General features: G+C 39.8%; 1 protein-coding gene across 1 annotated transcript; it reads left to right on the top strand.

The window, feature by feature from the left end:
- The first annotated feature begins 7,075 nt into the window (after positions 1–7,075).
- LOC141629199 (uncharacterized) lies at positions 7,076–7,408 on the top strand. The gene has a single exon (XM_074442239.1). It carries the CDS (start codon positions 7,076–7,078, stop codon positions 7,406–7,408), a length of 333 nt encoding a protein of 110 aa, XP_074298340.1.
- Positions 7,409–13,159: the final 5,751 nt, after the last annotated feature.

The following is a 13,159-nucleotide window of genomic DNA, read 5'->3' as shown; positions in this document are numbered from 1 at the left end:
ATATGTTGTAGATGGACTTTGTATTGAGCACAATTTCTCTCCATTTCCTAAAAAGAAATGGAAATTCAAGTTTCTATTATTGGTCCGGATCGTATCTTGGTAATATTTAACGATTCTCAATTTACGCATAAAAGTAAAGGAAAAATGGGAATGAAAAGGATAATTATTATTAAAATAAATTGTGAGAGGAAATGGAGAGAAAGGAAATGAAGAGGATCCAAATCCAAAGTATTCCACTTGGATTTTGCTTAACAAGTTTATCTAACAATTTATTCTTTCTTGGAAAATGCATTCCGATTCTTTTTCGTCTTGGTCTAGTAGTATGCTACTTCCTCCATTTAACTTCACTCTACTACTTTACTTTTTCCCATTTGTCAACGCATGTTTTATACAGTAAATATTGTTAGCTACGTATTTGCAAAAATTATAAAAGTTAGATATTTTTAATGTACTCGTAAAGACGAATCAAACAAGATCCCACATGAATATATTTTCACTTATATATTGAGAGAGAATTAAAATTGAATGTTTAATTGTGAATAATGTAGAAAATTGAAAGTGGTAGAGTGGAGTTGAATGGATGAAGTAGATTGCTAATCATATCTTGGTTTAAATTACACGGCCTATTCGTTGAATACGTGGATATGGACTAGAGGTGGCAATCGGGTCAGTCGGGTCGGGTCACGTCGGGTCGGGTCATATCGCGTTCGGGTCAGATCGGGTCAGCATACCCTTTCGGTCGAGTCGGGTCGGGTTCGGGTCGTTATCGGGTCAGGTCATTTCGGATCGAATGAAGTATCGGGTCGGGTCGGGTTTGGGTCGGGTCATTATCGGGTCCGGTAACTTAATCGCATTACTATAATTTTTTTACCATAAAATTTATTTTTTGACCTATTATTTGGTTTAATTAATTCATTACTAAGTAAAACATATCAATCTAAACACAAAATTACTTTCATTTTGATCAAAATTAAGCTTAATAATTATCGGGTCATCAACTTAATCGGGTCAGTATCGGGTCGGGTCAATATCGGGTCGGGTCTGGGTCGGGTTCGGGTCACTCATAATCGGGTCGTGTCGGGTTACGGGTCGTCATCGGGTCGGTTTTGGGTCACAATATTTTCGGGATCGGGTCGGGTCGGATTTGCCCGAGTTCGGGTCGGATCAGACTTGCCAGCTCTAATATGGACTACCCAAAAGCTTCTTATCACGTCCCATTATAATTTCATGAATTGGATATGACCCATTTATAATTATGATCAAATATCAACTTAATCGTAATTTCCAAAGACAAATGATTTTTGTCTATACGTTGATTTTATGTCAATAGTATAACAAAGTGGGCTATGTGGAAATAAAAGGGCTTATGGGTGATTAGGTCATTTTATATGATTTATAGGAAAATAAGCGTAAAGAGTCTTTAATTATAACAAAGTCAATTTTTATTTAGTCATTTAAATTTTAGCCTCATCATCGGATACCCTTAAGGCTAGTAGACAACTTTGAGATGTCTACAGCAGCCCCCACTTTGACCGAGTCTGAGTAAGACGAAGGTCAAAGTAGTTCGGTCGGGACAGATAAAGGTTAAGAAACATACATGGGCCTCTTATTTACCTGTCTGGAGTAGCTGAAAACTGGTACTGACTTAGTAAAACTTTGTTTTACTAATCTTGAATGAAGGTGGTAAAACTTTGTTTCACCAATCTGGAAACTTCATGGCAAAACTTTGTTTCGCTAGTCTGGAATCTAGTAAAGCAAAACTTTGTTTTGCTGGTCTGGAATCTGGTATAGCCAAACTTTGTTTTGCTGGTCTGGAATCTGGTACCTGAGAATTGGTGTAGTGAAACTTTGTTTCACTGGTCTGGATCTGGAAAAAGCATAACTTTGTTTCGCTTAACAGTGAACCTGCAAAATCTAATTTCACAAGCTCGATTGCTTGTCAGGGCCCGCCGACCAAGAAATTCAAAATTTTATTTTGAAAAGAGATTAGAATGTAAAATCTGATTTTACAAACTAGGATTTGCAAAATTTTATTTCGCAAAAAGGTAAGTTCAGAAAATTTTATTTTAAGAACTCAAATACATGTCAGGGACTGTCGACCAATTGATTTGAAAATTGCAAAACTTTATTTCGCGAAAAGGCAAGTTCATAAAATTTTATTTTAAGAACTTAAATGCATGTCAGGGCCTGCCGACCAAGTGATAATTTCAAAATTTTATTTCTCGAAATGGGCTGAAAAATTGCAAAATTTTATTTCGCAAAGAGATTAGACTGGAATTTTTCATAATCATTAATTTTGAAATTCGCGAAATTTTATTTTAAGAGAAAATGAGACTTTATGAGAAATCCCACTTTGGATGAATTTGGAAGATGAATGATAAAGTAGTCAACTGGAAATAGTTAGTGACAAATATATGACATCTAAAATGAACATGCTTGTCCTAGATATAATGCAAGTATATATGATTAATGGAAAAAACTGGATTTTTTTTTTTTTGAAAACATGTTGAAAAAGATAGGGTCTGACACAAATGTGATCCAAGTAGAAAGACTGAACACTGTTACTCTAGAAGTAACTTCTAGCAATTTCTCTGGTGTGGAGAATGATTATATCATATTTATTTGACTTGTTAATTTGAGTTATTCTTTGACGAGTTCTGCCCTCATTAAAGTAACAAGCTCTGCTAATTACACAAAACTAATACCATAGAAACAAAATACTTTTATGACCGTATAAACTTAGTGTACATCCCCCAAATTCTTAGATGCTAAACGAGGTTGATAAATAGAATGGAGTAGAAGGTTCAATGGTGTTAGAAGACACTGGAGACCTATATACCTCTCTCACTCACCTAAATGAATGAAAGGATCGTCCCAAGAGGAATGGAGACAATGTAACTGTGGATTAACTCGTGTGAGAAAGGAGAAATGACAACTCTGGAATTTGAATTGCAACTTTTGACTGAAATTTTTTTGCCTTGTGAATTTTTGAGACTTTTGACACTGGAGTTGTATCTATTTGATATTATATTTTATTTGGTCTTGAGAATTTTTGAGTCTTAACATTGGAATTGATTGCAACTTTGACAAAAAAATTTGTTGACTTGTGAATTTTTATGTCTTTTGACACTAGAGTTGTATCTATTTGAGATTATCTTATTTGGTTTTGTGAATATTAGAGAGTCTTGAAACTAGATTTGAATATGTTTGAACTTGTATTGGTACTTGGACTCACATCTTAAGTTCGTTCAAAGGGACTAGTGGTCACCTCATCTATTTTAAAAGCATAGAATGCTCCTGTGTTTTATTTGATATGTTTGGGCACGGGTGTACTAAGACTTTGGTTTCCATACTTTTAAGCTAGTTTTCTAGCACCAATGGGAGTGAGTGATAATATTTGGATAATTGACCAGTTATATGAGATTGTGTGTGCTCTTTTGGTAGTCACTTGAAACATGGAAAATTGACGAATTTGGTAGATAGTAATTTGTGCTCATTTGCATTGTTAATCACATGAAATACGGGGAATTTGACGAATCGGGTTGAATAATGTGTTTCAAAACCTAGAGGTCACCTAGAGACACGGCGATCAAGGAATTATCACACCACAGAGATCAAAAAGATGGTCAAATGCACGCTCTCGTCCAGGCTGATTCTAAGAGGTCGATTGATCTACACTATAGAGATACGCCCTAAAGTATTTCGAATCTATTTTACTAGTTAAGGGTAAAAAGTACAACAAGTGACTAATAAAAATAGCATATGCTCTTATTTTTATTTTATTCAACTCGAAAAGGACTAGAATGGTCCTATTCTAATTAGACATTGTAAACTATATTTTATTTGGTAATGTTATTGGTAATGTCAGCAACAGAGTTATGTGATTATAAAACTGTAACAGTAATTTTTTTTTTTTTGTTTATTGACATGTTTGTGCTTACTCTCCATTTTGTTTCAGACCGGTTGACATGACTTTAAGTAAAAATCTGGGAGTCTTTTATGGAGATTGATGGAAAGACTCAATGTGTGAGATGATGATATAGACGGACTTCTACATGGATCACAAGTGAGTTAATTTTTTTATGAATCAAGAATCTTCAAATAAATAAATAAATCAAAAATAAAAATAAGAACTCTACGAAAAAAAGTTTTTTTTTTTCAAAAGATCGAAAATAATATGTACAGTAATTAATCTTATGCAAATTCGGCATGAAAACTAAGACCTTATATGTCTGAATATTACGTGATGCAAATTGTTTGGGCCAAATTCCGCATGCTGGCCAAATAAGGAACAAGCCCATCAAGACTCACTTAGCAAATTGGGCCGAGAAGCTTAGCAACTACGAAAGACCCACGAATAGAAGAAGCCCGCGTGTTGAGGAATCGTCAGGGAGAATTCAGGGAGATTTCAGAGAGATCAGGGAGAATAGAATACAAGACCGTGTTTATGGAAAGAAGCATGGTAGGACTAATATTACTTGCCATAAAAGGAGTAGAAGGCAACTAGGGTTCCTACCCTATAAATAGCCAAGGAGACAAGGAAGATTATGGGTGGAAGAACTATCATACATACATAACATGTTCTGCTAGCTAGATTTACATTCTGACTCCTTTGTACTCATTCTCATATTCGAAGCTAGTGCACTCATTGGAAGGGTATCGTCCCTTCCCGAGGTCGTTTCCCACATTGGGTTTTCCGCGTCACCAAATCTCTTGTATTAATCTTTACTTGCATCTCTTATTTCTTTATTAAGCATTAAACGTAAATAACTCAATCAACATACAACGAGTAAGACCACATTGACCTTACTTAACCTAATTCAGTAGAAAATTACCAAAACAGTTTGGCGCCCACCGTGGGGCATTGTGGTCGTCAATCGTTAATTACTCAGACACATAATGGACAAACAAACATCAACAGCTGTGTCAGGGAGCGGTCAGCCGTCGATACCGCTAAATCCAGCATCAGCGGCTCAAACTCAGGCCCCCGGGCACACACCAAGAACCACATCCGTGACAAAAGTCACACTGCCTCCCAAAACTTCTGTTGTGGCGGCACAACCCATATCAGACATGGGAGCAGGAAGTTCAGGCCTTACTCCACCGCCAAGTCCAACACAAACCTTGCTTAGTTGCATGGAAAATCTACAGAAGGTCATGGAAGGTATGCGAGAAGACTAGAGGAAGGCAAAAGCTGAGGCAAGGAAGAGGAATAGGGAACGCTGGGCACAGATAGACATCCTGAGACAACAATCCAGCACACCAGCAAGCGCGGGGGATGAAGGTCAGGCCCCAGTAGTAGATCTCACATAGGGGCATCAGGCAGCAGGAGTCAACCTCGGCAGATACCAGCTGAACTGGTAACAAGATTAGATCTGACAGCAATACCAACAGGAGAAAGGATAATCCCACAAGGACTTGGATACCTCACACCAGACAGCTAGCAGCCTGCCAACCGCGTGGAAATACAATCAGGTAACATCCCAGTTGGTAACCTCGTGATAACTAACCAAACACCCGGTGCAGGATCCACAGGTAGTCCGCAGGTAAGCTGGCACCAGGGAACGCTCGTGACTTCAACCCCATTAGGTACCACGCCGCATCAAAATCCTCACGAATTCGGGCTCAGAAGCATCACCCCAAGTCAGCAGGTAGAAGACAGACGTAGCTCGGACTTAGGAAGCCTAACCAACCAGCAGTATCTAGAACTAAGGGAGATGATAAGCAGGGTCCCAGGACTGCCACCTCCACTGGAGAAGGCATCACCCGACAGTTATGCTGACTCGTCATTCGTAGATGCAATATCTGTTGTCGCCATGCCAAAGGGATTCACAAATCCTAACATGCCTCTCTTCGATGGCACAACAGATCCCTTTGACCACATAAGCCAATACAAGCAGAATATGATGACGGTGACAGCTGTAGGACACGTAAAAGAAGCCTGTATGTGCAAGAGGTTTGGATCCACACTGTCGGGGCCAACACTCCGATGGCTTGTAAGTTTGCCTAACAGGTCAATATCCACGTTTTCTAACCTGGTAAACGCATTCACTCAGCAATTCGCAAGCAGCCGGAAGCCACAAAAGCATGCAGGCGACTTGTACAGAATTGTTCAAGGAGCAAGTGAGACCATTGGAGAGTATAACACCATATTTAACAATGAGAAGGTGGCGGTACGGGAGTTTGACGTGTCCATAGCAGTGGAAGCCTTCAGAAGGGGCCTATACCATGAGTCAGACCTGTATAAGTAGCTGGCTATGCACCCTTGCCATAGCTTTGAAGTAGTGCAAGAAAAGGCAGCAGTTGCGATCAGATTAGAAGAATATATCCTAGCCAGAGCTAGCATACCAAGTACGCCAAGTGTATCCAGCACATCAGCCATGGAGAAGTCAAATAGAAAGCAATCCACTAGCAAGAAGGAGGAAAGATATAGGCCATATGGTAGGGGAGTCAACAGAATCGACAACAGAGAAGAGAATCAGCAACTCCCGACACTGGTAGAGTATGGATTCACAACTGGCGTCGGAGGAATCCTGAAAGCACTCAGAGAGATGGGAGACGGGGTAAGGTGGCCCAGGCCACCATTAGAAGGACAATCATGGCAAAAAGACAGTAAGAAAAAATGTGAGTTCCATCGTGACATCGGGCATAACACGGAGGATTGTTACACGCTGTGCATGGAGATTAGGCGCATATACGAGCAAGGGAAACTGAGCCACCTATTACCACGTGGGGGCAAGCAGCAGGATAAGGTGGGCTTCGCAAAGCCTCCAGCGCCACCTACATGCACCAAGATAAAAACGTGATAACAGGCGGCTCAGACTTAAGCTGATTGACATATTCAGCAGCCAAAAGGCGTGCTATTGAGACTAAGGGAGATAGACCAGAAACTTCTTGTAGAATTCCTCATAGTGACCTGCCTGCTGTTGCTTTCGACGAAGAGGATGTACATGACGGACAAGAACATCATGATGCACTTATCATAGCACTGTGAATGGCCAATTGCACAGTTAGAAAGTTTCTGGTAGATACTGGTAGCTCGGTCAATCTAATCATGCTGAAAACCATAGAAAACATGAGATTCAGCGAGAAGGACTTGCAGAAGAAAACCATCCCACTGGTGGGGTTCAGTGGAGAGACAGCTAACTCATTGGGAGATATCGTGATCCCAACCTATGCAGGAGGAGTTAATAAACAAGTAAGGTACTTGGTCATAGATGGACCATCTACCTACAATGTTATCCTTGGAAGACCATGGTTGCATCTAATGAAAGTAGTCCCCTCAACATATCATCAATGTGTAAAGTTCCCCACGCCATGGGGAGTGGAAACAATCCGAGGAGACCAGGACGAAGCTAGAGGCTGCTACAAGAAGGCGTTAAAGTACACTGCGAGCCCTCCAGCATAGCAATTACAGAAATAGCGTGTCCAGGATGAATACATTGAGCCTCCAGCCGAGGAGCTAGACCAGATCAACTTGGACAAGCTGCACCCAGATAGAACCGTGCTAATAGGGGCGGGATGCACAGGAGACCTCAGACAACACCTAATGAAGTTCCTGCAAGCCAACATAGATTGTTTCACATGGTCCCATGATGACATGATAGGAATAGATCCATCCATCATAACACACAAACTTAGCGTAGACCCACGATGCAAGCCCATCTAGTAGAGATAGAGAAAGTTCGCAGCTGAAATGAATAAAGTGATCAACCAGGAGGTAGACAGCCTACTAGCAGCAAACAAGATAAGAGAGGTAAAGTATCCAGAGTGGCTATCAAACGTGGTAGTGGTGCCCAAAAAGAAATGAAAATGGAGGGTATGCGTGGACTTCACCAATCTCAAGAAAGCATGCCCAAAGGACCGTTAACATTCTTAGACGCCTTGAGTGATTACAATCAAATCAAAATGGATCCAGCAGATCAGGAGAAGACAACATTCATGTCTGAAAGACGAATATACTGCTACAACGTCATGCCCTTCGGCCTGAAGAACGCAGGGTCCCCATATCAGAGTCTGGTCAACCGGATGTTCAAAGAGCAAATATGAAGAACCATTGAGGTATATATTGACGATATGGTGGTGAAGTCAGAAAAACCTAAGGATCACATGCAGCATCTGGCAGAAACATTCAGCACCCTCAGAGAATACAAAATAAAGTTGAACACATCGAAATGCACCTTTGGAGTTTCATCCGGCAAATTCTTAGGCTACATCGTGACTCAAAGGGGAATAGAGGCCAGTGATACGTGCATTTTATATAGTCCTTTTAGGCCTTTTTCATGCACGAATTTCTATGCTATTATCATAGTTTTATGCTACGAAATGCACCGAATATTCTACTTTGGTTTGTTTTGTTCTATTTGCAGGAATGGACCAGAAAGTAGTGAAATCAAGCCTTTTACCGTCCGTTTTGCATGCATTTAGCGGAAGAGTGATTTTGGAGCGGAAATGTAGCTGTCTTGGGATGCGTGAAGTCATTTCGGAAGCTAAATAACCAAGTCAAGGCGGAAACTAACGAAGTTATGAGTCATTGAAAGTCAAAGTGAATCGATCGAGTGGTTTTCTGGTCGATCGAATGCTTTTGAATGGTAGAAGACCTCGATCGAGTGTTTTCCTTACTCGATCGAATGGTTTCATTTTATTGGTTACTTGATCGAGAACTTATATTGGTCGATCGAGTGGTTTGAGCTTAATTCTACTCGATCGAGTAGTTTTAAATGACTCGATCGAGTGGTTTTCTATTGGGCTCGGGCTTTTTAGATTTAATTCGTTATTAGGTCAAATAAAAATTCTATTTCTTATAAATAGGAAGGATAAGACGTCATTTTGGGCGCAGGGGGGGGGGGTGGATCATCTGATACATTACTTTACAATACTTTTCTTTTCCCTTTTCTACTGTTGACTGCTTTCCTCTCTTTTTCCGGATCTACTGTAATTCTTTCTTTTTCCCTCTTCTTCTCTATTTAATGTTTATTTCCCTTCCCTTTATTTCTGTTCTTTCCTTTATCATGTCTAGTTAGTTTCTCCCAGCTAGGATTAGGGGATTTGATGGACCGATATTAATTGCTAATTAGTTTGCAGATTGTCGTTCTTATTTTTGTCTATGTTTTAATTGCTGCTTTAATTGTATCTTGCTGATTGAATCGATGCAATTCGCCTTTTTAATTTTGGTAAGCCTTGGCCTAGACCGGAAGGTTGGAATGGGTGAGACCCGTGGTGAACAATAGAATGATTTAGTGAGGGCGGAAGCTAAGCTAATAGTATTTTAGGGAGAATTGAGACCGGAAGGAGATATTCGTTGCCCCTTAAACCGACACATCGAATAATATGTGACTTTAACTGCAATTAATTGATGTTCATTGATGAACCGATATCCTAGTTTCCTTTCCCTCTGCTTAATTTCTCTTATCTCTATTTCTCTTGCCTTAATCTCATTAGTTTAGTCAAAATAATCAAAACCCCCACTGTGACCTTAGACAGACCGAGTAGACAACTGGATAGTGACCGCCTCCCTGTGGAGATCGACCCTATTTACTGCTAGCTTCTGTTAGTGTAACTAGGTATTTTATTTTTGGTACCTGACGACGGTATCAAATTTTGGCGCCGTTGCCGGGGAGGCAACTTTTTTATTTGCTTGTTTATTTTTGTCTGTCTTTAGCCTCAAGGGATTTTTCCCTTGAGGCCGTTTTCATCTTTTTCTTTAGTACTGTTTTGATAGGTCCTACAGGTCCTACCTAGACAGTTCTAGGTAAAACATCGTCAAAGGGAAGGCTTGAGTACCTTTGACCTCCACCTATGTTCCATTCTTTGGCGCAAAAGGTGGTTTACTGGAGGAGATGTGGTGCTGCTGGGCACAATGCAGCTATTTGCATGGCAGAGAACGACGAGGTCTACGCGTTCAAGCAGTGTAGACTAGCTAGCCATTCCTCTGTAGTTGTGCCGCCACATCTACCTTATCAACGAGGCTATCAAAAGCCTCTGTTTGTCTGGCCACCGCCGCAACAAGCTCCTCCTCCTCCTGATTAGCAGAAAGAAGAGATTGTTGAACCGAAATATTTGGTGAAGGCGCTCGCGCTCCAATTGCAGGAGCATGATAGACTTAATTACGCTCAAATTAATGAGCTCGAGTCTAAAATAGCTCAGTTAGCTGCTGAGATGAACTTTAGGCACGCTGAGAGTGGTCTTTCCCATGAAGGAACCGAGTTGCCTATTGGTATTGATGATTCATATGACTCGGAGTACGAAAGTCAATCTGAAAACGAAGCTTCATGCGAAGATTTTTGCGTTGTATAACAACTTGTACTCGATCGAAATGATTATAGCGGTCGATCGAGTGAAATACCAGAGGAAATGTTTGATCGAACAGATTATACCACTCGATCAAGTAGCTGTTTTGAGGAAGTTCTCGATCGAGCTGTTTCATGTACTCGATCGAGTAAAATTCAGGAGGAAAGCTCTCGATCGAGTACCAATTTTAATCGATCGACTGATTTGGCCAGTAAGAGCAATGATTTGTCACTTGGGTTCGTCTTAGATGACAATTTTGACAAAGACAATGGTTACGGTGAATCTCCCCTTTTCAAAGCCGAGCTGGATGCGCTTGAGGCTGCGATTTACGGGACAAAATCCCTTGAGGAGGGTGATGAGAAGACAGCTGAGTCGGTAATTGCTCCTAGCACGGATGAGTTAATATATTCTTTTGTCAATGATTCCGACTGTGAGAGCAACCCACCTGAGGTAGTTTGCGATAATTTCATTGTTGTTAGTATTAATAGCACGCTATCTCATATGACTCTTAATTTTTCTTCTTCTGATGCTCTACCCCCTCCTAGTTGGACAAGCAATTTAGCAGTTTTTCACCATACTTGTCATCGTAAATTTGTTAACCTGAAATGGTACCTTAGACTTTTCTTAATTGCTCCTGAGCTCCTATATTTTGTGGATAAATTTAGGAGCTGTCATAGGAAATTTGTTAGGCTTAAATGTTCATACATGTTATTTTCCTATGTTGTTATTCTATTGTGGTGCTACTTTCAGTTTAGTGTAGCACATGCGCAGCTATTTGATCGGTTGCTGCGCGGTTTGAGCTGTTTTGACCAGGCTAAATTAGAGAGGCTCGAAGAAAAGAAGGTCAAGCTGGGACCTGACTGAAACTAGCGCTACCGGGAGGCAACCCGGATTTTAAATTTATTTCTAGTTGTTTTTTCAAACATTTTAGTTTTTGTTGCGTGCTTAATAATTGGTTTTTACAACCATAGATTGTGAACAATTTTGGACTTGGTTTTTAGTCGAAATTTGTAGCCTGCAGGACCATTCGATCGAGTAATTCTTTTCCTTGATCGAACACTTTGGCAGCTATTTTTACTCGATCGAGTACTAACTTCTCTCGATCGAGTACCATCGGGTAGAATTTGGTTGATTTGCTTCCTGTGACGCTGTTCTGGAGCTATTTAGCGACCTCCCATGTTGCTGGTTGGTTTGGGGAGGTCCCTACTTCGCGTTATCTTGTGAGTTTTCTGCATCTCTACTCTCTCCCTTTAGTTTGCATTTCCTTCCTTATTATAAAATAAAAAAATTTCACGTTTATTTTAGCATATAGGTCGAGTCGGAACGTTAGATTTCAATGATGAAATTGCACTACAATTTGTCTTTCTGCTTAAGCCTTGCATTTATCTTTTTATCTTTTAGCTTTGTCTTTTGCATATCTACGAGTTAATGTTGAAATTTAGCTGAACGAATAGACTTGACCTGATAATTTTGGCAAATTACTTATAATTTCTAAGATTTAGAGCCTTATAAACTGGTGTCATTTGTGACCAGTTTCATGTAGGATTGTGAGTAGTTACTCCTTGCATAGCATGTTCATCAATTTGCACGTATATGAAATTCAATTACTTTTTGCCTGCAAACATTCGGGTTAGTGGTTGGTGTCACATGCAGGGAGGTGCTTACATTCCCTTTTCTTTCATTTTTACCCATTTAACTCCACATTAGCCAAATTTGCCTGTTGACCCTTAGCTGCATCCAAATTTAGCCTGCCTTGTCAAGCTAGTTTAGTGTGTTATTCCGGTATATTTTTCATTGAGCCGAGTTTGGTTTGTATTTGATTATTGGAGTTGGTATTTAATGAAGAAAAGGAGGATGAAAGAAAAAGAAAAAGAAAAGAAAAAGAAAAAAAGAATTGAAAAGAGAAAGAAAAAGATGTTGTTTGATGAGATCGGTTTTTACTCCTATGCTTTATTTAAATTTATTGAGGAGTATTTTTAGTTTGGTTTGGTGAGTTTTTGTGCCAAATGAAGGGCGCATGTGCTTAATTCTCTAATTGAGTAAGAATGGATGTTGTTATATGGTTTTTTTTAGGTACTAGCTTGGCCGCCTATACCTCCACATTCCCATAAATGTTTTGCCTTTTCTTACCCATTGCCTCACTTTACCATATTTTTGTAAGCCCTCGGCTGTGACGGACCTTGTTGGTTGGAATGTATGTGTGGTAGTTAGAATTTTCTATCATATTAGTTGCATGCATGTTTATGTGGGTCGTAGTTTAGGTGAGCGACTTTATTTCTTTCTCTCTTACATATAAATGTTCACCCTCTGCTTCATGAGAGAAGAGTGACTCGTGAGAGTCCAATTTTAAAGGTCTTGCTAGGTCGACGGTTCAGCTTTATTATAGACATCTTACAACTCGTTTACATTTGACTGCTTTGCTATAAGTGTTAGTTTGCTTGCATTAAAATGGTTTAAGTGGGCATTTGTAGCTAGCTCTGAGTTATCTTTTCCGTTCCATTAGTTTGCATTTAGTTTACTCGAGGACGAGTAAAGGATTGGTTTGGGGAGATTTGATACGTGCATTTTATATAGTCCTTTTAGGCCTTTTTATGCACGTATTTCTATGCTATTATCGTAGTTTTATGCTACGAAATGCCCCGAATATTCTACTTTGGTTTGTTTTGTTGTATTTGCAGGATTGGACTAGAAAGTAGTGAAATCAAGCCTTTTACCGTCCATTTTTCATGCATTTAGAGGAAGAGTGATTTTGGAGCGGAAATGTAGCTGTCTTGTGATGCGTGAAGTCATTTCGGAAGCTAAATAACCAAGTCAAGGCAGAAACTAACGAAGTTATGACCTGCTGAAGTCAAAGTGAATCGATCGAGTG

This window comes from Silene latifolia, chromosome Y (assembly GCF_048544455.1).
Source record: "Silene latifolia isolate original U9 population chromosome Y, ASM4854445v1, whole genome shotgun sequence".
Lineage (NCBI taxonomy): Eukaryota > Viridiplantae > Streptophyta > Magnoliopsida > Caryophyllales > Caryophyllaceae > Silene > Silene latifolia.
This window is presented reverse-complemented; position numbering and strand designations above follow the sequence as displayed.